Source organism: Camelus ferus, chromosome 23 (assembly GCF_009834535.1).
Source record: "Camelus ferus isolate YT-003-E chromosome 23, BCGSAC_Cfer_1.0, whole genome shotgun sequence".
In the NCBI taxonomy this organism is placed as follows: domain Eukaryota; kingdom Metazoa; phylum Chordata; class Mammalia; order Artiodactyla; family Camelidae; genus Camelus; species Camelus ferus.
In genome coordinates this window covers 17066929-17091106 of record NC_045718.1, presented here as the reverse complement: position 1 = coordinate 17091106, position 24178 = coordinate 17066929, and the positions used below count along the sequence as shown (strand labels likewise).

General features: G+C 50.4%; 1 protein-coding gene across 1 annotated transcript; it reads left to right on the top strand.

Annotated features, from left to right (window-relative positions):
- Positions 1–6051: 6051 nt before the first annotated feature.
- On the top strand, positions 6052–17872 carry FCAMR (Fc fragment of IgA and IgM receptor). Its single transcript, XM_006182312.3, is given in 8 exon segments — positions 6052–6523; positions 8981–9041; positions 10446–10563; positions 13300–13643; positions 14603–15359; positions 15994–16112; positions 16750–16866; positions 16869–17872. Coding segments are annotated over 8 exon segments (1620 nt in total). The 5' UTR covers positions 6052–6484; the 3' UTR covers positions 16934–17872.
- The last annotated feature ends 6306 nt before the right edge of the window (positions 17873–24178 follow it).

Sequence of the window (24178 nt, the reverse complement as noted above, 5' to 3'; positions counted from 1 at the left end):
GGGAACAGATCCAGGATGAGCTGCAAGTCCTAGCCTGCGTGGATCAGCAGGAGACAGGAGTTTTCTGTGGAGCTGGATTCGGAAGGTGCTGGACAAAGGGGGCTGAAACACTACGTGGGGTAGGGAAGAGTTTATTGTTTGGGGTGCACTCCCCAGGGATACAAGATTTAACACCCTGGCACAGACTTCGGAATGTATGACCTCCCCATTCAGATGGCTCCTAGAAATATGCAAAAACTGATGACCCACACTAGATGCAGCTGAAATGGCAGTGCTGCCCTGGCAGGCAGTAGAGGAAGAAGTGCAAAGGCTCAGGAAGGGAGCATGCTGGAGTGGATATACCGCAAGGCTGGAAGACCTACCAGAAGATTCTGTCCCGTGGGAAGGCCCAGGGAATACACCATGCACAAAAGCTAAAAGAAATGAGCTACTGAGAGGACACCATGATCACCAAAAAGGTTGACCAGGGCTATCCTCTATAAGCCAGGCTATGGTGGGATACCAACAGTGATGAGGTGCCAGGACCAAAGAAGTCCAAGTGGATACAGTTATTATGATGAGCAACAGGGTTGGCGTGGCAGCCAAAGGGGCCTGACCCCAGAGAGTTACGGAGATGATTTAAAAAACATGGTACCCTAAAGGCGAAATACTCAGCCAACAAGGGTGTTGCCTGGCTTGTGCGGTTAAGAGAAGTCAAGGAGGGATGACAAGGAGTCTAAGGGCAATAACCCCCATAAAGTGTCAGACTCAGACTCAGCCAGGTCCCCCAGAGGAAAAGCAACCCCGCAGCACCACAGCAAACACACACAGTCATGATTCCGTAAGTCCTTCTCCAAGGGACGCACACTCATTTAATCGGGCACCTCTGCATTGGGGAAAGAGGGCCCCCAAGTGTGCTGAGGACTATTGGACACGGGATCCAAGCTGACACGATTCCCGGAGAACCAAAGAGCCCTCGTGCCCCCCTGTTCTCAATAATGGGGCACATGGGGGGCCAGGTAATAACTAAAGTCCCGGCCAAGGTTTGGCTTACACTGTGCCCACCAGGTCTGCAGATGTACCCGGGGTCAGCCCCTCAGCCCCTGAATGTGTAACTGGGGTTGACATGCTTGTAGTTGGATCATTGGGTCTTAGGCTTGTGGGATATGCGCCGTCAGAGCGGGAACCAAGTGGAAGCCTAAGAATCTGCCCAGTCCTCAGCCAAGAAAATAAATACAAAACCATGTGGCATGACAGGGAGGAACTGTTGCTATTGGTACCACTTTTAAGGATCTTAAGGATGCGGACTATCAGTTCCCAAAATATCTCTGTTAATTCAATTTTTGACCCCTGCAGAGGCCCTGGAGGATGACAACAAACTAATGCAAACTCAACCAACTGCTAGCCCCAGTTTCAGCCACTGTATCTGTTTATCTACTCCAGCAGATTTGACGTGGCCTCGGGCCCGTGGTAGGAAGCCTTGATTTGGGGAAGCATTATTTGCTAGTCCCTCCGGAGGAGAGAATTAGAGACCATTTGCATTTAGAAGGTGAATAACAACATATATTTACAATGCTGTCCCAAGGCCATGTTAACTCCTGTGCCCTCTGTCATAATATAGCCCGAAGGGATCTGGACCATCTGGACATCCTGAAGAATGTCACATCCATCTATTATTTATTGACAATATTATGCTAATCGGGCCATGTAAACAAGAAGTGGCTACCAAGCTGGAGGCCTCGTAAGGTGCACACGCCTCAGAGAATAGGACAGAAACACTAGGGAGATTCCAGGGGACTGCCACATCGGCAAGATGTTTAGGGGTCCAGTGATCAGAGGCCTGCCAGGAGTCCTCATCCCAAGTGGAAGACAAGGTCCATCCTGCACCTCCACCCACAATGAAGGAAGCAGCAAACATGTCAGGAAAATGCTGACACCGGAAGTGCTGCTTTAGCCCATACACCACGTGGCATGAAATGCTTCTGTCTTAGAGCGGGGCCCAGATCAGGAGAGGGTTCTGCAGCAGGTCCAGGCTGAGATGGAAGCGGTCCTGCCTCTTAGTGGTAAAGGCTGGGAAAAGATGCCAGGTGGAGTTTATGGCAAGCGCCAGTGGGGGAATCACAACCTCGTCACATAGTCCCCAGTGCATCTCTTGCAAGGCCATGCCATCTGCAAGGGAGAATGGTGCATGTCTGTTGGCGTGATACTGGGCCCTGGGAGAGACATAACACCTGAACACGGGCACCAGAGAGTGTGCACCTGGAACTGAGAGCTGTTACACTCACCGAGTCACAAGGGTCCCGTAGGCCAGCAGCAGGCCATAAGTGAGAAGCGGTGCAGCTGGGACCAAGCACGAATAAGGACTTGAGGTCACAAGCCAGTTGCATGAATAAGCAGCCTAGCCCCTCATCTTGACTTCCCCTGGGCCCCGCTGCCCCTTCCTCAGCTCCCAAGGGGCCGCATAGAAGCACACCTTATAACCAAGTGGCAGAGGAAACAAAACCCAGACTTCTTTTGTGCATGAGTTGGTTCAAGTTGAAAGTGAGCAGTAGATGTGTTGTGAGAAGTGCCCTTGAACAATAATGACAAGAGAAAGTTCTTCCAATTAACAGAGCCTTGGGCAGTGCACCTGGCCAGCTACTTTGTGCAATAGGAAAAATGGCCTGATGTTAGAATACACATAGACAGCTGGAAATGGAAAGATTGGAAGATTGATGAGATGCATGTGGATGGACACGGGAGCGGGATGAAGCGTGAAGCTCTTTGTATCACAGACTAACGCCCACCAGAGTGTACCCACCATGAAAGAGATATCAAATTACCAAGCAGACAGAATGACTTGACCATTTGACATCAGCCAACTCTAGGCATTGGCCACCATGGTGCTGGCACAATGGACACCAGAGGGAAGTAGTCACAGAGGGATGGACTATGGGCTCCCACAAGCAGGCTGGGTTCCCACTAACCAAGGCTGAGGTTAGCCCTGCTGCCAAGGAGCCTCCAACCTGCCAGCAACAGAGCTGAACACTGAGCACCCCAGTGAAGCACCACTCCTCGCAGGGGCCAGCTGCCTTCCCCATGGTCATCTGGGGCCCCTTCCATCCTGCAAGGGCCAGTGATTCATTATCAAGGATGATGTCTATTCCAAATAGCATCATAAACAAATAATCGCACCCAGTAAGAAATGTATTTGTTTCAATCCCCACACTCAAGTCACTGTAGAAAGTTTATGCTAAGAGCTGTTGGTCACGTTTTCCCGCAGCCATCTGCATCGACATCCTGAGATGATTACAGCTAAAGTCTCAGGCACCATGTGTACTCCTGTGATCTAGGGAGTAGTTCCCCTGGGAGTCTTTTCTCTGTGCTTCTACCAGCAGCGCGTACAGGAACTTACACCGTTTCCGCACTCTCCTGGCTGCCTTTAGAATGTCTTCTGTTTGGAGGGTGTGCAATATTGCTGGATGGTAATTCCTGCTATCAGCCAAATGATGGTTGAGATTGTAGATGCCTGCTACTGCCATTGTAAAATCATTATTTGTGCTGTACAAATACTTTTATTCTGTTATCATTTGGAGGAGTGACAAGTCTCATAGTTCACCTTCCTTTATGAGTTTCTCAGTAAGTGATAAAGCACTTGTAGTAATCCAAGTGTTTTTAAACAACATTTTTTTTTTTTTGCAGCAACGTTCAGTGTTCTAACCAGACCTAGGGGAGGGGAGGAGGGGGAGGGGGCATCTCTCCCACAAAAAACAAGGTTAGAAAAAAGCTCATGTGTGTGGTTAGAGTAAGCAGAAAACTTTGCAATGATATATAACGAGGAAGATCAGCGTTGACCACCTCATAGGGACGCGTAAGGCATCCTTATACATCGCTCTTCATTATGCATTAGAATACATGTGTTAGAGAGGAAAGAGATCAATACAGATGGTTTTACAGCACAAATGGTTCTCCTCTGGCATTGCTTAGCATTCTATCTGCGGATTTTTCACTCTTGTGTGTTTATTTGCCAAATAAAACCCTTTGCTAAAACTGGGATTGAGGGTTGGAGGTGAGGGGTCAGGGAATGGGTAAAGCTCTTCCCAAATCTGACATGTGGTGTAAGGATTATGTAGCCTTTTTCCAGAGTCTGGGTCCTATAATTAGAAGGTCATAGTATCATGAACCTATGGGAAGAAGCCACTTGTGGCTTTGTGTTGAGCAAGAGAATTCAATTATTCTCCCAAGAGAAGTAGCCAGCACTCCGTTTTCTCCCCCATAAAGCTTCGGAGAGGGAACCACCTTGGCTCCGGATCAGTGCTCTGAAAACTGGCCCATGCTTCACAACTAATCAGACTTTACTATAATTTATATTTTTACAATCAAAGAGTCTTCAAAATGTTCAAAAGTAGACAGAATAGAAAAAGATACCCTTAAGAACGTAAAATGACTGTATAGCTTATAAAATAATGAAACTTTAACAAATGTTTGTTGTTAAATACAAGATCCATCCAGACATGTCCTTACACAAGTTGATTTCTCTTTAATCTTTCCAATACCAAAATGATCAAATGCCGAAAGAATAACAAAGTGGCAGGCCTCTGAACAGATGAAAACCTTCAAAAAGGACTTCTTGGGGAGGGTTTGGTCATTGTGAGACACCTGCTCCTTGTTGCGGTCAGCTAAGCTGTTAATATCACCAGTTAATATTTACTGAGAATTTATTGCACGTTAGGCACTTTGAGTTGATTTGCATAGTAACTTTATGAAGCAAGTGCTATTATCCTCCTGTTTTACAGATTACGAAAATGAAGTTTAAAGAAGATAAGTAATCTGACTCATACCGCTTTCCCAACAAAAAGTAGGACCGGGATATTCATTTGGCGGGAGTCTTGACTCCAACGTCTGTGTGATCAACCATGAGGCTACACTGCTCTCTGAGGAGCTGGGAGGGGAGAATTTAGCCAGGCATTAACCCTCTCTACCACCTGCACGAGGATCATTCAGGTTCTGGGGATAAGCCTCTGCAGGCAGGGCCACCATGAACAGTTCTTCAGGTTGTGGACTGCTCAAGCATGCCACAACTAGGGGGAATGCCATTTGCACAGTAGATGGGTTCTAACTTACACTGGAGGCTCTAGGCGTTTGTGAAGACCTGGAGCTCCAGGGCTGGCAGCTTGTGACCAAGTCCTGGGATGGCTGTGCACAGTCACTGACACACAGGTGTGCACAAGACTATCTTGTCCCAGCCACACTCCAGGCATCCCATAGAGTTGTTTCTTCTCCTCTCCTATTGCTTTCAGTGGCTCAGTTCTTACCCCTGCCCTGTCTTCAGACCTGGAAGGGGAAATGCATAGGTCAAACATGCTGCCCCTGTGGTTATCCAATGTGGGACAATACACCAGCTGAATTTCTGTTTCTTGAGGAAGAAGTACCCTTTCTAATTGGCCCAAGGGTGCTACATAGTCTATCAGGGGTCCTGCTGAGAGTCTTTAACAATAGTCTGCAGCACTTATCCCCTAGAGCCCCTTCGTTGTTGAGTGCTTGGGTTCCACCAGCCATTTTAATGTCAGTTTGAAGCAAGGAGGAGGGTATATAGCTCAGTGGTAGAGCACATGCTTAGCATGCACGAGGTCCTGGGTTCAATCCCCAGTATTTCCATTAAAAATAAATAAATTAAAATAAACCTAACTACCTCTCCTCCCCCCACCAAAATGTAAAAAATTACAAAGGTATCCTTTAAATTTTTTTTTAAATATTAAAAAATAAAATAAATAAAACCAACAAAGGCAGGCAGATCACATCTTCTACAGGGATTAAAAAAACCAACTCATGAAATATTTTCCCAAGGGAAATATTGGGGTATTTTTGAAGTGTGTCATCCTTCTGGATAAGCCACACTTGTCAGTGTTCCCTCTCCATGGAGATCATCTCATTTACCGTCATGTGCTTTGTCCAGGGCATGAGTTGTTAACCACCAGGCATGCGGCTGGAGTTGGGGACTCAAACTGCCTCCCCCTGGGAGTTGAAGGGGCCAGGTCAGCTTGGAGGCAGCAGCTGCCAGCCAGACAGCAGGGGAATTCCTCTCCTGAATTTTCTCTCCTGCCCACTGTTGTTACATCACTTACCCCGAGTGGGCCAGCTGAGCTGGGGCATCCTGAAAAGCTGGGACCCTGGGCTGCAGGGGCAATGAGAGGTCGAAGGATGTGGGTCACTGTGTTTTCCTCAGAGCTACTGTCACCACCTCTGGAAAAGTTCTGTAGGAATAAGTGACAGTGAGAACAAGAGACCAGGACAGGGCTCCTTCTTCTAAGAAGTAAAAACCAAGGTCCAGCTGTGAAGTGACTTGATGGGAGTTGTGGAGCCGTGAGTGGCAGGGCTACTCCCCATACATCCATCTTCCAGTGCTAACCCCTGTCTGCCGACCCAGTCTCAAGGTTTAAAGAAAAGAAACTAGAAGACATCCAATCACCAGCATCTCAAAAAAGGGAAAAAGAAAAGTCCAAGTGGATTTTCTTTCTGGACTAAGATGGATGGAAAAGCCCCAACTAAGCCTGGAGAACAAAAGGTGAGGTGAAGCTTTCTCCCGGAGGCTGGGGCTTGTCTCCGAATGTGGACCGTGACTGGCAGCAGGAACTGTCCAGCATGTGCCTGAGTGCCCTTCCCAGAGAAGAGCTGGCCTGGCTCCTGGGGGGACCCAGGGGAGGATTCTGGAGTTTAGGCCAGCAGTCTCCTTCCTCCCTCCCTACTCTCTCCCACCAGAGTGCATGACTCTTTAACAGGCCCCTGAATGCTTTAGAGCCACATTAGAAGGAAAGGAAGCATGGCTCTTGTGTTGCAGTGGAGAGGAAAGATGCATTGCCCAAGGTCACGGGCAACACGGAACCTCCTGAATCCTGGTTCTGTGCTTCTCCCTCTGCAGCACACTGGCTCCTTCCTTTCTCGTGTGCCACCCCAGGGGTGGGGGATAAGAGAAGAGAAGTGGGGCTCAGGGCTGGGGGTGGGCACTAGGGATCTGGGGAGTCGTACACCAGTCTTGGCTGGAGATGGATGAGGGTCAATCCCTCCCAGGCAGGACTGAGGGACAAGAGAGTCGCCCAATGTGGCCTCGTACTCTTAAATGCTGTGCAAGGTAACAGAGACCCGTGGCCCCAAGCTACTGAGATGGGGCTCCCGGTCTTCTGGAGAGAGGTTTTTCTGAAGGTCATTGACAGGTGGGTGACTTGGAGACTTTCCGTTGACTGTTATCCTTGCCGCCTCCAATCAAGGCTGATAACTCCTTGGAGGCATTTTATCTCACACCCTGTGCTTCCTCATTGCCCCTCAGAGGCGGCTTTTGCTCCTGAAGCCGAGATAGCAGCACTCACTTGTGCAGACTTCAGAGGAACTGGGTGGTGTGGCCGAGGGACTTTGGCCCCAGCATGGGCTACATCAGTACTTCGAGCTTTAGAAAAGCTTACCCTCGGGGAACGCGGGCAGCAGCCTCAGAATTAGCCCGGACTTGGTGAACATTAATCAAACAACAGATAAGGGGCAGGCACACCCCGGAGAACCTCCAGGCTCTCCAGGTGAGGGCAGGAAGCCAGCAGCTCTGGAAGGCAGGGAAGGCCTCAGGCTGCCATGACAATCCCAAGGCAGGGGAGATGCTAAAAAGAAGAGGGCACCGGAGGCAGAGGAGCCCTGGGCTTTTCCAAATCTGACCACTGACCGTCAGAGCCTGTTCTTAACCTCTGTGAGATATGTGTTAGTGTAGGAAGGAAAAAACCCCAGCTAACTTAAGTTTGCTTTCTTTAGAAAAAAATCTATAGGTCCCCAGAACCATGGACTGTAGATAGATTCAAGGAACAGATTTTTAATCACTCAAAAAGCCTCCATGAAATCCCCCTGGAGACTACAAAAGAAGTGTAGCATACAATTCCTGTCTTTTCTTTTTAATCTTTTAAAAATTTTTTAATTGAAGTATAGTCAGTTACAACGTGTCAATTTCTAGTGTACAGTATAATGTCCCAGTCATGCTTATATGTACATATATTCGTTTTCTTATTCTTTTTCGTTAAAGGTTATTAATCAGCAAGCCACAAAAGGCCTCTAAGTAATGGTCAGTAAGGTATCTGTCAAAATAGTGGGCGGTTCTCATTCACAATAGCAGCACGTTGGGCACCTGCACAGAGCTGGATTCTTTTCAGAGCCTGGAGGCTCGAAGCCCTACCCTCTAGGAGCTGCCCAGGCCCGTGGGAGAGACCGGAGCAGCGGGAGGAGCAGCGTGGCCTGGGGGCCAGAAAGGGCTTCCTAGAAGCTGTGGAGAAGAATCAGAATAGGACCCTCGGGCAGGCAACTGCTGGCCTGAGAGTTAATTTTTAACTCCTGTCAGTGGCTGGAGGCACACTGCCAGTGAGACAGAAAGCTCCCCTTGAAGGAAGCAATTCTCCTTTTGCAAAAGAGAAGGGGTGAGGAGAGAGGGGGGAAGTGAGCAACTCTGACCCAGGCCCACTGTCGCTCAACCATCTCATCTGGGCGGCACAACAGCCCCAACAGAGTCTCCCATTACCCTGGAGAGGAAGGCGATCGCCAAGGCTGAGTAGTCTTTCTAAGGTTCCTCAATTCCAGCTAAGGTTTAAACTTGAAGCTTGGAGTCTTTCCACTGCACGACGCACCCCCAAAACCAGAGCTCCATGCCAGCAAGTGGGTGCAGGGGCTGGTATCCCATAGAGGGTGTTGCACCCCTCTGCACGCAGAAACCTCCAGAGTAGGGGACGTTCTAGCCTTTGTGGCGATGACCCCAGCCAAATGTGCATGCTACTGCTGGACGGGGCGGGGAGCGGGGTGCCTGGGGAGCGAGTGGGAGGATGGAGCTTCTCTCAGAGGGCAGTTTCTGTCCTGCTCTTAGATGGAGCTGGTCCAGTCCCAGCACCGAGCAAACTGAGATCCCAGAGGGAGAAGAGGCTCGCCTGGACCCCCGGGGCTGCCCACCCAGCTGAGAGAACTCGCCTCCCCTCAGGCCTCTTCACCGGGTGTTTTTTTGCAGGTCACCAACCAGAGGGCAGGATGGAAAACGCCCGTCCTCCTCATGCTGTGCCTGCTGCAGGGTGAGACCCAAACTCAGCCCAGATTCAGAACTCGCACATTCCGGGCTGCAGACGTGCCTGGCGGGCATCTCAGTGGCACCCAGCACCCCCTCTGTAGTTTGGGTATCCCCATGGCTTGCTCCCCTGGGATCCAAGGCCAGGCCGTGGATCTGGGGAGTGATCAATCTGGGCCCAGAAGGACGGAGGGAGACAAGAGCTTACATGAGAGGGCATATGCCTGACTTGACAACTTCTGGAATATTCAGTTATGATATGTCCCTGCTGTCTTTCATTCAAGTTGATAACTGAAAGTTGGCTGCATTTGCAAGATATGGGTTCCCGGGCATACAATAGACAGAGGTAGCCCTGCTTTATTACCGCTCATTCTAAAAACACCAAGTGCCAGGCCCAATACTGGGGACATAAAGATGAAAACACTGCTCTCCTTAAAAGAGTGTAGATTCTGCAAAGAAACCAGATGCGTGAATGTGAATCACATCTACACATTTACATATTTGGTCAGCACACACTTATGGAGGACCTAACATGTGCCAGGCACTAGGGACAGATGGATGGAAGACAGGATCCCTGCCCTATAGGTCCTGGCAGGCTGGTGTGATGATCAGGCCCACGTGACCAATGGCCCCCTCTCTGTGTTGTGGTGTCTGGTTTTATTTTGATGGTAATGGGGAGCCATTGAGGAATATAGTGAGTGTATGTCTAGAGTGTCTGGTACCTAGAACGTAGCCCCAAGTAGATGCTCTAACAAATGTAATTGCTGAAAGAAAACAAAAATGAATGAATAAATGTTATAATACCCCCAAAAAACACATTGTGTTTGGCTTATAAACAAATCAAAATTGTAATGAATCAAAAGTAGCTAATATTTGAGCAAGAGCTCTTTGTGATATAATCACACCACCTCTTTGTCTGAATCTCCATGGCTCCCTTTAAAATATTTCAGTAAGAGTAGGTTTCCCTGCTCCTAAATGAAAAGTCAGGCAAGCTCACGATTTTTCTTCTAAAGTACAGGTGATAGTCCTAACTTAGTTCCTTTAAGGTTCTAAATTTGATCATGTTAAGTGTCCAGCTAAATATTTTAGTTAGCAGTTTAATCTTCATTCAAAGATATGCCCCCCTCGCCAGCCTAGGTCTGCAGTCAGGAAGGCACGAAGGGGTGTAGGGCCGCCTTCTCCCCTCCCCCGCTCTTTCTCCTCCAGGTGGAAGCAGCCGGCATTTGGGATCCCCGCAGGGTCACAGCGGGGCGGGAGGGAGCAGAGGCAGGAGGCAGGCAGGTCTCACTTGATGGGATGATCTGGAGCTCTCTGGCCTGGCGGGGGGTCTAGGGCTCACTCTTCCTCTGTTGAGTTTCTTTGTGGACCCTTAGATGGCCCCCTGATGGCTCATTTCCTCTCTGTGCCCCAGGTTCTGCTTTGGCCCCTCCAGGCAAAAGACCCCATCTCAGATGGCTGCAGGCTGGCTCTCTCCCCAGGGAAACACGGACACCTTCCTCCCACCTCTGCTGGTGGGAGGAGCGCTCCATCTCAGGGGCAACCTCTGCTCTCCCTGCTCCTACCGCAGGCCCTTTGCACTTCTCTGACCAAGTCAGGCTCCAGTCCCCCCGAGGCAGGCCCAATCTGATTGGAGCCATACAATGGATAACAGCCGGGAGGTGACTGGTGAAGGAGAATAGGGGCACCACCATCACCGAAGGGACCCTTTGAGGGGAACATCACTGGTCCTAAAATGCCAGCCTTTCTTTAATTCTCCTAGACACCTAGTAGAAAATTCCAAAAACCTTTATTACATACAAGTAAGAGCTACTCATCCCCCAAATGAGTTCTTGAGGGTAAGTGCAATTTGGTATTAATAAAAGAAAGAAAATGTTCTTTGCGAGAGTTGCAATCCCTAATCAGCTTTCAGTTGCAAAGTCGGAACTATCTGTCCTGCTGACAAATAGGGTGCATTAATCCTCCCGCCCAAACCACGTGTAAATCACACACAGATTCCTGAAATCTGGGGTGTGAACCCTTTAATGGGGCACCATCAGTGTCATCCTGAGATGGTTTCTTGTTGGTAATTATAAATATTTTTGCTTTTTAACAGTAAGTTGCTATTTAACTCTATCAATAGTGGCATCCTTGTCATGGGTCATTTAATTAAACCTACAGTGATTACTGATTTATCCATAACATTTGTGGCTTTGACTCTTCCTATGATGAGACTTTAAGACAAAAGCAACAGGCAGGGCCAGCGTTCTGGGCATGTGCCCCGTGTGACTGCAGAAGAGAGTCAGTGGAGAAGGTGCTCGGTTTAATGCTCTGCTATTGCCATAGTGAGATCCTGAACAGCTTTTGAACATCGGGTCCTGCATTTGTATTTTGTCCCAGGGCCCTGCAGATTATGTAGCCAGTCCTGGCAACAGGCTTGAACTTTCTCAGGTTCAGAGGTGCTAAAGACATAGAACAAATTGATAGATGTCAGGCACCCACATTCAAAAGCAAGATGTTGAGAGAGATGGCGAAGCTGGTTGTTCCGGCGAGAGCCCAGCACGGAGTCACCTGAAGAGCCGTCGGAGAGCAGGAGAGCTGTTTTGGAGAGCGGTCAGTGTGTCATGCTCTCTGCCACCTGCCCCTGGAGAACAAGAGTGATCACCTCCCCCTCCCCCCACTTGAAGCCAAGTAAGAGAAGGAACTTCTAGGAAGACACTCAGTGAGCTTGCCATGTGTCCCAGGTCTCTCCTGACAGCAGGACAAAGCTGTGCTTCCTAGGGCCACATGTGGGTCCCACAGAAAGGAGCTGGCCTGGGACCTCCACCAAGAGGACCCTCCAGAGAGGAGTGGGGCCCAAAGTCATAGGGTTGGTGGTGATGGAGGAGGCCAGCAGGAGAGGGGACCTGGGAGGCAAGAGAGGACTCAGCTCAGGACGTCGGCTGTGCCCTGAGCAGCACAAGACAATCACAACTGCCCACACACGCCTCTCCCCTTCCCTCCTCACTCAATCCTAGAGGGGATCCAAACAGCACTTCTGAGTAGAGGAAGGGGCCGAATGGAGCAAGAGACCCCGACCTGCCCCCCGCTTCCACACCAGGCCTCCGAGCGTAGCTGGGAGAAAGGAAAAGGCTTGAACTGGGTAAGAGATTGGAGATGCAACAGTCATTGGACTGGAAAGCTACTGTTCTTGAAATTATGCCTGAGATTTCATCAAGGAGCCGAGGAGTCCACAGAGGGAGTTTGAAGACGCAGTGAGAGAGAGAATAAACTGTGTCTCTGCTTGCATCCGGTCAAATTTAAGGTATTCAGTAAAAGGGCCATATACTGTGCTTCGACTGTGATTTAAGCCTACTACCAAAGCAGGCAAAGTCACAATACTGCTTTTCTGTGCCTTGACGGTGGCACTTGCTTGTTTCCATTTCTAGAAAAAAGTGGCCAGAATGAACATCTCCGCAAGCGCTGGTCTGGGGATGTACCCACCAAGCAGACCAGGATTCTTGTACCTCCGGGCACTGTCTCCTTTCAGCAGAAAGCACACTCATCTGTTTTTATTATTTCACATCTCTCTTTTACATTCCATGCAAACAAACCACAGCCCTTCCATCAGAGGTTGCCCTGGCCCTCTCACAGGTGCAGAGGGCAGCTTTTTAAACATCTGCATGGGAGCCCAGTGGAATGAGCCCAGGCTCTGGACATACGTGCACAAAATCCCCTGGCACATGAGAAGCTAAACAGTGGTTAGCTAAGTAGTGGGTAATATTATTCTCCCATCTCTCTGATGGGAACTTGGACACAGCTCTGTCCATATCTTGGGGCTACTCCTGACCTAATGTCTAAACTCTGACATTTCTATATTGATTCTTTGTTTTTATTATTAAAGTATAGTCAATTTACAATGTGTTAATTTCAGGCATACAGCATAGTGATTCAGATATATATATATATATTCCTTTTCATATTCTGTTTCATTATAGGCTATTACAAGGTATTGAATATAGTTCTCTGTGCTATACGGTAGACCCACAGACAGAAAACAAACCTGTGGTTAACAGAGGGGGAAAGGGGTGGGGAGGGATAAATTGGGAGTCTGGGATTTGCAGATACTAACTACTAGATATAAAAAAATTATACAACAAGGTCTGTATTGATTCTTTTTAGCTTCACTTTCACAGAGGTTATTTTCTGAACTGCCCCTTAATTCTGGCCAAGTTTGGAGCTCAGATCTCCCCAAACAGTGACAAATTCAGTGTTCCTTCCCCTTGGACTTTATTTTTTTCTCCTCTGCCTGCAGCTGCAAATGCGTTGAAGGGCCCGAGGCTGGTGTCTGGGGAGCTTGGGGGATCTGTCACCATCCAGTGCCGTTACGCCCCCTTGCTCATCAACAGCCACCAGAGGAAGTACTGGTGCCGCCTGAGCCCCCGGCCGTGGCTCTGCCACACTGTCGTTTCCACCAACCACTACACTCAGCGGCGCTACCGCGGCCGCGTGTCTCTAACAGACTTCCCGCAAAAAGGCTTTTTTGTGGTGAGGCTGTCCCAGCTGTCCCCAGAGGATGTGGGGCGCTACCGCTGTGGCATTGGAAACTCAAACGACATGCTGTTCTTCAGCATGAACCTGACCGTCTCTGCAGGTATGGGCTGCTGGCCGGCGGGGCAAGTTTGGTGAAATGAATGCTGGGGGTGGGGGGCAACAGAAGACACTGAGGTCCAAGGGGGCTTTAAACACGAAGGAAGTGATGATGACAAGCTGGGGAAGGGAAAGGGTTTTAATATGTAGGCTTTCATTTCAGAAGGAAACCCTCTTCAGAGGGAAGATAGGTGTTAGGGAAGACCTCCCTGCTGAATGCACGTAAGCTGTTCTACCCAATTCCCTCCAAACGCTGAGGCATATATATTTGAAGAGAGTTCCATGAAGGTGGTGAATTGCATAATGTGGCTTCTTATGGTCATGATGTCTGTTCAGACCTGCAGGGCAGGTAAGATGGGCAGGACAGAAGAACGAGGACTGGGCTCTTCCTGAGACTGAGCTCCTCAGCAGACATCCGACAGCTACCAGGTCCACGCCCTGGGTGGCCAGTACCACAGAGATGGTCCCCAGTCAGGTGCCCAGAGTGTGAAGACACGCAGGGCATCCAGGCTGTGAAAGGCCAGTCTGCCAGAGAGATGGTGCGGGCAGGCACGAGAGCACCGGAGGGTGGGCTTGTTTGGCTAGTTGTTGCAATCTAACCATGTGCTGTGACTGCCCGCTCTAATGCAACTAAAATTCTTTTTTTTCTTATTTGAAGAGAAATTCATGGTTGGCTGTGGGCTTCTGGGAAAGGGGACAGCATGGGGTCCTGGGGCAAGTGGAGAGAGAGCATGTGGGCATAAAAGAAGGAGATAGGAACATAAAGTGTCAATATTTGCAACAGAGTGGAGGATAAATCTGGTTTTCCCAATTTTTTATTTTGTCCAACGTATTGGCCAAAGATTGCATTGCTCAGTGAGGTCCCATTCCACATAGTAAAGACCTCAAGACTGGCATCATTGCTAAGTCCTATAGGCAACCCGGATAGCTTTCTCATTTGGTTTTCCTTTGCTGTTCACACAGGTCTTTCCAGAACCATCCCCACAGCCACTCTGGCTGCTGGTGAGCCCAACATGGGGTCCTCTGGAACAGCATCACCAGCAGCCAACAGATGGACACCAGGAACCATCCAGACTATAGAAAGACAGGGGACAGGATGGGACAGTGTTGCTCTGACTCTAGACACTAGCAAAACAACGGCTTTAGCTAAGGGAAGGCAAACCCCAGAAGCAACTGCGACCATAGCTCCAGGGACAGGCGGCCAGGTAGGGGGTCCCATCTGGGCAACGGTCCCCACTCCATTGAGTCCAGCTTCAACAATCAAAAGTGTGTCCACTAGTACAGAAGCTGCTCAGGTGTGGGGTACCAGAAGCTCAGACGCAAACAGGACCAGGGCCAGCAGAAGAGAGAGGGCGACAACGACTGGGGCGGATGGGCAAAGAGGGGAAACACAGAGGGTCAGTACGGCCCTGCACACAGCTGGGAAGGTCATAGGGACCATTAGGCCGTCAAACTGGGTCTTAGAAAAATGGATGTGGACAACCCTCCACGATGAAACGTTGGTTTCTAAGCCACAAGCCCTGGGCTCCATTGAAGGAACTACACCAGCTGCAGTTGTGTGGACCTCGGGGCCGACCAGCACGGAGATGGCCTCTGCCGAGGGAAGCGGCGCAGGGGACCTAGACAACCCTGCTGGAGATGGTGGTCCCCAAGCAACGCCGAGCCAGGCCCTGGCAGCAGGGCCCCTCAGGCCCCCAGGCAAGGACCCCTCCATGAAGAGGTAAACCCCAAGGACCCCCTCTTGGTTGCCCCATCCCTTTCCAGGCCCCTTCAGTGAGCTGACCCATGTGCCCCTCTCCATCTGCTCTCTCCTCTCCCTTTTGTAACTACAAGACAGTAAAAAAGCAAGGGATGCAAAGTCAGAATCCTCCCTCATTCAAGGGTCCTTGCTGGGAGAATGCCATCTGGGTATTTTCATGTGGTTTTCAAGGAAAAATCTCAACAATAAAATAACAGAATATTTCGGTGGGATCTTTGGAACTTTTTTTTTTTAAGATCAGGAAACAAAGCTCCAGCAGGGGAGGTGACTCAGTGAACCACAAGGAAAGATTGTGGCAGAGCCCAGTGCCAAGCTTAGATTCCCTGACCTCACTCAGTTCTCTTTTGCATGGTGGCCCATCAGTGGGGCCCATGCACAGGCAGTGGAGTAGGGAAAAGGAGGCAGGGCCTGGGACCCTGAAGACAGGGGTCTGGTCCCAGCTCTGTAGCCAGCACTCCATGGGAGTGAGGACAGCCGGCTTGCTTCTCCCCTGTAGAATGAGAGACGAGGGCTGAAGGGTCTTCAGACCCCTGCCCAGCTCCAACGTCCCCTCTCCCGTGCTTTCCCATCCCCACTCCTGCTACTTCCGCTCCAGTGTGTCTCTGGAAGGGACAAGCATCTCTCGGGTCCTGGCTCCACCCTCCACCATGCTGTTCCTGCTGACACTGGCGGCTCTTGTTCTGTTGCAAAGGAAGCTCCAGAGAAAGAGGAACTGTGAGTGGAGTTGAAAGTCGCCCCCAAGGCTGGGGAGGGGAGTGCTTGTTTCCACCTGACACTCTTAGGTCTGGGTGGGGTCAGACTTGGTGCCAGGACTCCTAGATGTAGAAATGTTGAGCCATTTTGTCGAGCTGGGCCTTCCTTGGTTTCTTTATCAATCAGATGAGAAAAGCATCCACTGCATTTAGGTCTCAGTGGCATCCCAGAGCTTAAGGAGAAGTTCTTCGGAGGATGGCAAGAAGTGGTCAACCATAGGTGTATGAACTACACAAGCAGCCCTGGCTGCAGGCAGCAGGAGTGCAGGGCCCAGATGTGGAACCAAACTACATTTGCCCTTTCTGCACGGCCCAGCTGAAAGTCTCTTACAGCAACGGGCCCAGGTTTACACACTCCTAAAGGGAGTGTTCCATGGTGTTTAGACCTGGTGAAGGAAGGGTGAGATGTTCTGGGAGCAAGTGGAAGGGGCTAAGATTATTAGACCCAGGGCCCTGAAGGCCTGGCCCAATCCTGGTGGATCTCAGTTCCAAGTTTTCTGTGTCAGGAAGTTCTTGAAGACTTGTGGTGGGAGCAGGGGATTCTCAGGAAATTGAATTCAGCACCCAGGGCCCTCACAGTGTCCTCTGTGTCTGTGCAGCTCAGGAGATAAAGAAGTCATCGAAGGTCACCTTGATTCAGATGACACAGTCCCCAGAGCTGAGCATCCAGCCCGACCTGCTGGCCCAGGTGGGAAGGAAGCTGCTCCAGGATGACCCTCCCCATCTCCATGCAGCCTGACTGCCCCAGAGAGGGACCCTGGACCCCAAGGAGTAGAAGGATGAGCTCCTCAGTCACTGTAGAAGGAAGACCAGGACCAAACACCATGACCCCAGCCTCTTCTCCTTCCCCCGCCTGTACGAAGGGAAGCTGGGGGAGCTGGGACCCCATCTGGGGAAGCAAAGCCTGACCATCACTGGGCCGAGCATCTTCCACAGCCAAAGGTGACGGTGTGACTCCAAGAAGCCTGCAAGAAAGGATTTGTTAATTACTGGTGGAGGTCAGTGAACCTGGAAAAGTGCAATTTCCATTCCTGGAATTTTGAAAATATGAGAGGCTTCCTGTCAGCCATCACTCCTAGCCCTTGGTAGGTCCCCCGCCACCCGACTTTCTGACATCTGTTCACGCTCAGCCTGCTGCACACACTGAATTATATTCTTTACAGGTAGATTCTAAGCTTTTAGGGCAGTAACTGTGTTTTATCCAGCTCACTGTGTCCCCAGAGAACTTCAACTTCATAGGGCCTCCAATAAATATTTGTGACTGAAAGGACCCTGCCCACAAAGATGCTCTGAATCCCTTTTGGGATTTTGGAGTCTCCTAGATGACCCCATAGGTCCCAATATAGGGACCAAAAAGAAGAGCACTGGCAAAGGGGAGGGTCTAGCTCAGTGGCAGAGCGCATGCTTAGCATGCACTAGGTCCTGGGTTCAATCCCCAGTCCCTCCATTAAATAAATAAATAAATAAACCTAATTACCTACTCCCTGCTCCCCCCTAAAAAAGGGAAGAACACTTGTCCCTAATTCATCCCTCCCCATTTGGCCCCATACTTATCACACTGTCAATCTTTTGACCCAGTCAAGATTTTCTGGGATTTTCCTAAATTCATGGAAGAGGAGGGATTTTCAGTAGGTCTGCATCTTCTTCATAAAGCTCTTCTTATTCAACTGCTTATAAATCTGTGCTATCAAAGAAAAATAAATAAATCCGTGATATCAAGGACCATTGATGAAGCTGGAAAATGGCTGTGGTCAGAGGGGCAGATAAGAGAGAAGGTGGCAAAGAGGAATTTGATGTGGATTCTGCTTCATCGTCAGTTTACCTCATGCCTGTTGGGGGAATTTTGCTCCAGTCTTAGGCCCACTGTCTTTTCAGGGCCCACATCTATGCTTTTGTTTTGCTGGATCTGTCAACGGGCTGTCTGAACTGCATGTTTGGACAGAGCAGCCCTTGAGCAATGGGAGAGAAGAGAAGGCAAGCCTGGAAAAGCTAGCCTATCAAGTCAAGAATCGTCAGGTAGACATTCCCAGAAGGCTCAGCCCTGCCTCCTAAGCTGTCAGCAGCACCAGAAATCCTTCTTTAGCTACCTCCTCGTAGCTGGGGCTGACCGCAGACGCGCTCCGGTCCAATCAACGCGATGCGGTCTGCAAGGTTCAGGAGAGAAAGAGCTGCTGGGGTGAGTAGGGAAGTTGCCTGCCAGAACCAAACGGAAGCACAGAATTTCAGAGCTAGGAGACCCTCAGAGATTAACCAGTCTAAAACCGGTAGCCCAGGGTGAAGGAACTCAGGCCCCATGGGGAAAGTGACTTGTTGAAAGTCCCTCAATTAACCCAGTTAGGAATAGCAGAGGGAGGGCTAGAAAAGGGAATTCACAACCTTGACCTCGTGCCTTCCCCACTCCGCCTTTGCTAAACAAGATATCGGAGCAAAACTCATCATCAACAGTCAAGGACCCCAGAGTCCTAGCTCCTGACCCTTGTCGTGCACACGATCTCAGTGACCTGCCTGAACCGCCTGTAAGAGAGAGAGGACAGCCATGGTTATCCCATCCAGCCAATGAGGAAGCAGGCCCTACAGGTGTATAATTCAGCCACGGTCACTCAGCTCATCAGAGCAGGGATTGGGGAGATCCCAGCCTGTGTTGGGTCATTCCACCTACCTAGTGTGTTCCAGGGGCATCACAGAACACTAGCTTCTGAGGACTGTTAAGACGCGTCCCGAGAAAAAGGTTTTGTAGACCAGAGAAGTTTGGGAAATGTGGGTTAGACAACAAACAGGTTTTGTGCAGGATTTTGTGAGCACTCTAATACACCAAGGTGCATTGTGAATAGTCCTGGAAGGGCAGGGATATTATCAGCGTTTCTCTGGATTTGGGGCTATTGTGTTTTGGTGAAGCAACCTCACAAGACTGTGTTCATCAAATCTCTCCTTGTTTGGGAAGCTTGATGCACCAAACCAGGGGTTAGCAATGCTTTTGTGTCAAGGACTGGATTGTAAATGCTGTAGACTGCAAGCTGTCCAGTCTCTGCTGCAAAGACTCTGTTCTGCCCTGGCGGCACAGAAGCAGCCAGGACGATCCATAAACGAATGACTTTGGCTGTGTTCCAACAAAACTTGATTTACGGAAGCAGGTGGCAAGCTGCATCTGGTCCAAGAGCCATAACTTGCTAATCCCTGCGCTGAACCATAAAACCACACAAGACTCTCCTGTTCCTGCTCTGAGAGGAAGGAGCAGACCCCAACCCTCCCGCAAAGCTTCCCTTGACCCCTTTCCTGGTTTTGACCCCCACCTCCTCCTCCCTCCCATCTCCTGTGATCCTGTCTGGAATTCAGCAGCTGGGGCATCCTGCCTGACCACCCCATCTAGGGAAGTAGGGGATAAGGCGAGGTGTGTTGGCTAAGGGACTGGAGTCAGAGGCAGCTTCTAGAAGTGGGGAAGGCTGCCAGATCAGGGTGTTCTAGGGAAAGCCGAGGTCCACCAGCCGGAGGAGCCAGTGCATGTTCAAAGGGATGGAACAGAGCCAAGATCAAAGTCCTTGGAGCTGAGCAGAGATAAGATCTGAATGAAATCTGCGCCAGGAAGGAAGTGGGGCAGCCCCGAATGCTTACAGCTCTCCTTTATGGGCTAACGGTTGCCTGGAGAGGGGCAGGAGCCTGGACTTAAAGGGCCAGAGGCCAAGCAGGCTGAGCAGATCAAGTCCACCACTGGGTATTGTCAGTGCTTTGGCTTTTAATCTCATACCCCCAGCCAGCATGACACCCACATCTGTGGGATGAGGGTCAGTGAGACACTCCAGCCCTGAAGCTGGAATCAGGGAATTGTCCATGGAGGGTTCTAATCCAAGATACAGAGAAGCATTGACTTTCCTATGATCTGGCAGTTTCTCTGCATTAGGGGGCAAAAAAAACCTCTCCAGTTCTCGCCTCGCTACTTATTAATGCTGCTACTGCTCCTTAAGTATCTCTACATAGCAGGCACGCCCCTAGCAGCTTTAACATTCCATGTTGCATTTGATGCAACATTTCTGTAAGGCTAGTATGACGAGTCCCATTTTACAGATGAGAAGACTGAGGCCAGAGACAGGAATTAGCTACACTCATGGGGACTGAATGCAGAGCGGCCGCAGCCTAGATCCCTGATCACGATGCAGCACCTCCGTGCTTAGACTTACAGCCTGCATATCTGGTCAGGCTCTTCCCTGTTTAAGGTTTTAGAGCCTTCTTTGTTTTCCTCCTTCAGGCCTGCGTGTAAAATGTTTCATAACCATTTCCAATAATTCGTTATTTTCAGTCACTGAGCTGGCTTATTCCTGTCCTGGCTAAGTGAAGTGGAAAAGTTCAGGGAGCTGGAACCAAAAGCAAAAAATTCACTCAGGGCCCTGAGGTCCTCCCCAGCATTCGTACAAATAGAGCTCAGGTCCAAAGCACCTGCAGGGGTGTCCCTCTCTCCCAGTAACTCAGGGCGAACACCTGACCCCACAGCTGACTTCTCATGTTCTTCGCTAAGATTTTGGGGGTTTCTTCCCCTCCTCCAGGAGCCAGTGGGGTCTGGGAAATACAGAATCCATTTAATAATAGTTCCAGTTGCATCCAAAGAGAGAAGGACTTACACTTCACTTCAGCCAAGTAGACACAGATTATGTGATTATTTTCCATTGGTGCAGTTAATCCGGGGCTAAGAGCCTGACAAACACTGAATGGAGAATGGAGATCCTGCACAAAAGGAAACGTATTCTCTGTAGGTGGCCCCGTGTGCAGGGTCCGGTGCCAACAAGCCTTCCATTTCTCATTAAGTACAGGTAGCACTGGCCCTTCCAGGCCAAACTGCTCTGGTCACTGTCCGCAAGGATGTGAGCTGTCACCCTAGGGCCCACTCTCCAAGGGGTCAGCTGAAACCCAGGGGGCAGCAGAGAGGAGCCAGTTACAGGGGGGACCCTGCATTACACTTCCAGAAACCTGTAGAAATCATGAGCATTGAGGCCCTGGGTCAGGAGGCCCCTGTTTGCCTCCTGGTCCCATTTTGTGGAGGAGGCACCTTCCCTGATTAGCATCTAGAGTCTTCTTGCTCTGCCTCATCCAACCTCTGGCCGAGTTCCTACCCCTCGCTTGTCTGCTGCCTTGATCTAGTTCTACCAGTTTGGCTCTGAGAGTAGAGGGCCACCATGGGCTACTTCCTTCCCTAAAGTGACACATGCTGGCTCCCCAACCCTGGGTATCTTAGATAGGAGGAAGAGAGCCAGGAAGATCAAGACCAAAGACACTTTTCAAATTTTCCCACAGTTTGTCTGAAGATGTTGCACTGCACTCCAGACAGGAGATCAGGATGAAAGCATTGGGGAGCTGGCTTCTTTAGAGCCTGACATGGGCAAGGCGGGCCGGCTAGGAGACCCAGCTTGTCGAAACTCTTCCATTTGCCCACACTCTCCTCCACTTGAGCAGCGCCGGCAACTGAAAATTAATTAAAGTATCCGTGGCCAGAGAGAAGCCAATTGCACGCCATCGTACAGTGGGACTGTTGAGGCTCGGATGGGCACAGGCTGCCGGGGACCACAGGGGATATCTCTCCAATGGCTGCCCGCCAAGCAAACCTCGGGCTAAAGGCCAGGCTCAGACCAGGAACAAGGAAGCAGCAAGTCTTCAGGGGGACCCCAGTGGCTTATGAGAGGGGCTGGGCCCTGTCACCTGACACCCCACCTGTTGACTTTGGATGTCCACTCTGAAAATCTTCCTTCTTCCGCCCCTCCCTGGCCACGGCATGGAGGCAGTAGAGGGCAAGAGAGTGGTTTGGTAACCTCAGAAAAACGTTTGCTCCTTTGTTCCTGCCTCTCAGAACCAGAGAATCAAAGCTCTTTAGGGGCCCGGAACTGACCCAGGGGGAATTGAGGGAGCCTTGGGACCAAGGCCAAATTTACATTTCCAAGCTCTTTCCTGTTCAGTTTCAGCGCTCCTCGCCATCTCAGGGCAAGACACAGCCAAGCGCGGGGACCCACCACAGTCCCTGCATTCAGGCCTCCACCAGCCCCCATTATAAAGAGCATAGACAAGCCCCCCACCACGAGGGCCCAGAGGAAATGTTGTTTTACTCTCTGATTGGGAGCCAACAGAGCTAGGAAAACAGGTGAGGGGCTGGCCTTCTGGGCGGGGACACAGGGAGGCAGGTCGTCAGGGAGAAGGAGGTGACTCAGTGGGTTCATGTAGAAAAAAGAAAAGGTTTGCAGCTCAGGCACACACCGTGGTGAGTAAGTCACCCTCTTCAACACTGTCCAGTGATCAGAGCTGCTAATCTGGTCACAGACACTTCCCTCTTTCACATGCCCCCATGCCCACCACCCAGCGGGCCAGTCTGACTTTTCCCTCATTAAGGTTGCTCTTGGTGTGGATGCAGTGCTGCCAGACCGTGGATGCTGTGTTCCAAGCTCCGTAAGAAGGGCCCTGGGGAGGCCCATGAAATCATCCAATAACCAGGCAATCACGGAGTGTTTAAACCAAGTTTCCTCCTACCTCCTCCCTAACAGGGAGACCCACCAGGAGGCCTCTGAACGTTAAGTCTGGGCTCGGAAACTCCCAAAAAGCTTGGCCAAGTAAGTCCAGCCAACCGGACTGTTCCAGTCTGGGATTCCAGGCAGCGACCACGCGAGGGGCCACATTGCCAGGCAGCACGCTCAGCTGCACAGAAGGGCAGTCGTCCCCATCCCCTGCCCTCTCCCCAGCCCAAAAGGTGAAATTAGAACAGGAAGGGTACACACTGCACTCCTGCCAGCGGATGACAGCTGGGATCGGGAAATATTAGGTTATTATTTGCCAATGGCGAGGGCAGGCTACTTGGGCATAAATAATTCCAGTCAACACCTTTAAAAAAAGTGGGGAAGGAGGCTTGCTATTTTGCTTTGGTAGATTCACTGTCATAATTCTGTTTTTTAGGGATTGAGACTAAAATGCTGCGTATTATCAGCTTACCAAGGAATGCTGAATTTCAGGGCTGGCTGGCCTGGGATTAAACATTGACTCCAGACAGGGGTTAAACATTGACTCAGCCAAAGGTCTGCACATGGGAGCAGAGAGCTGGCAGTAAACAGCAGCAATAAGCATTTCACCCGTCCACTCTCATCCCACTCATCCGGCACAAACCCCGTGCATGAGTGACGCCGGAAGGGCAGTGGCGATCCGGGGGGCACTGTGTGGCGTAGGTCTCCCCATCTCTGTTGGTGGCTGGATCAGCCCAGGGTCTGGGAGCATCACACCAGTGGTACCAACCTGGAGGGCAGGCCCTGAGGAGGCCTTTGTCCCTGGCCTTCTCCAGTCTTCCCCTGATCGATCAAAAGAGTAAATGAGAGCCCTGTGCTGCCTGTGGAAATACAATTCAAAAGAACCTGGAGAGTAAAGGCTTTGAGAAGCGGAGGGAAATGCCCAGGGCTGGGAGACCTTGGTTCACGGTGCTTCCATGCCATCACCTCACCGTGTGAACTTCGGCACGTCATTCCACGTCCCTGCCCTTGGATCCTCATTGATCAGTGGGGAATCCCTCTGTTCTGAAATCCTATGCTGTCCCTTGCTTTTGACACTGTTATAAGCACCTTTTAGCTGCCAGCCACTGTCCACATCATACTGTCTTCATACCATACTTACGGGGTGAGTATAATTAGCACCATTTTATAAGTGAGAAAAGCGAGATCCAGAGACATTAAATACCTTATCAAGGGCCGCCCAGCTAGCAGGTGGCAGGGCTTAGATGTGAACCCAGGGCATTCTGGGTCTGGAGCGTGGGAACGTTCTGCTGTTGCTCCTTGGCAGTAGCGTGTGGAGGTGATGACCCCTCAGTTAGCCCATATGCCCTTGGGGAACAGGGATGGCCATTCCTGCATGCCTTAAGTCGCCCTGGACCTGGAACTGGTCATAGGCGTAGTAGACGCTTGGGGTAGGCTGAAAAATGGTCCCCCAAAGACATGTCCACCCCCTGAAGCCTGGAATCTGCAAATGTTACTTTCTTTGGGAAAAGGATCTTTGCAAGTATAATTCAGTTCAGGATCT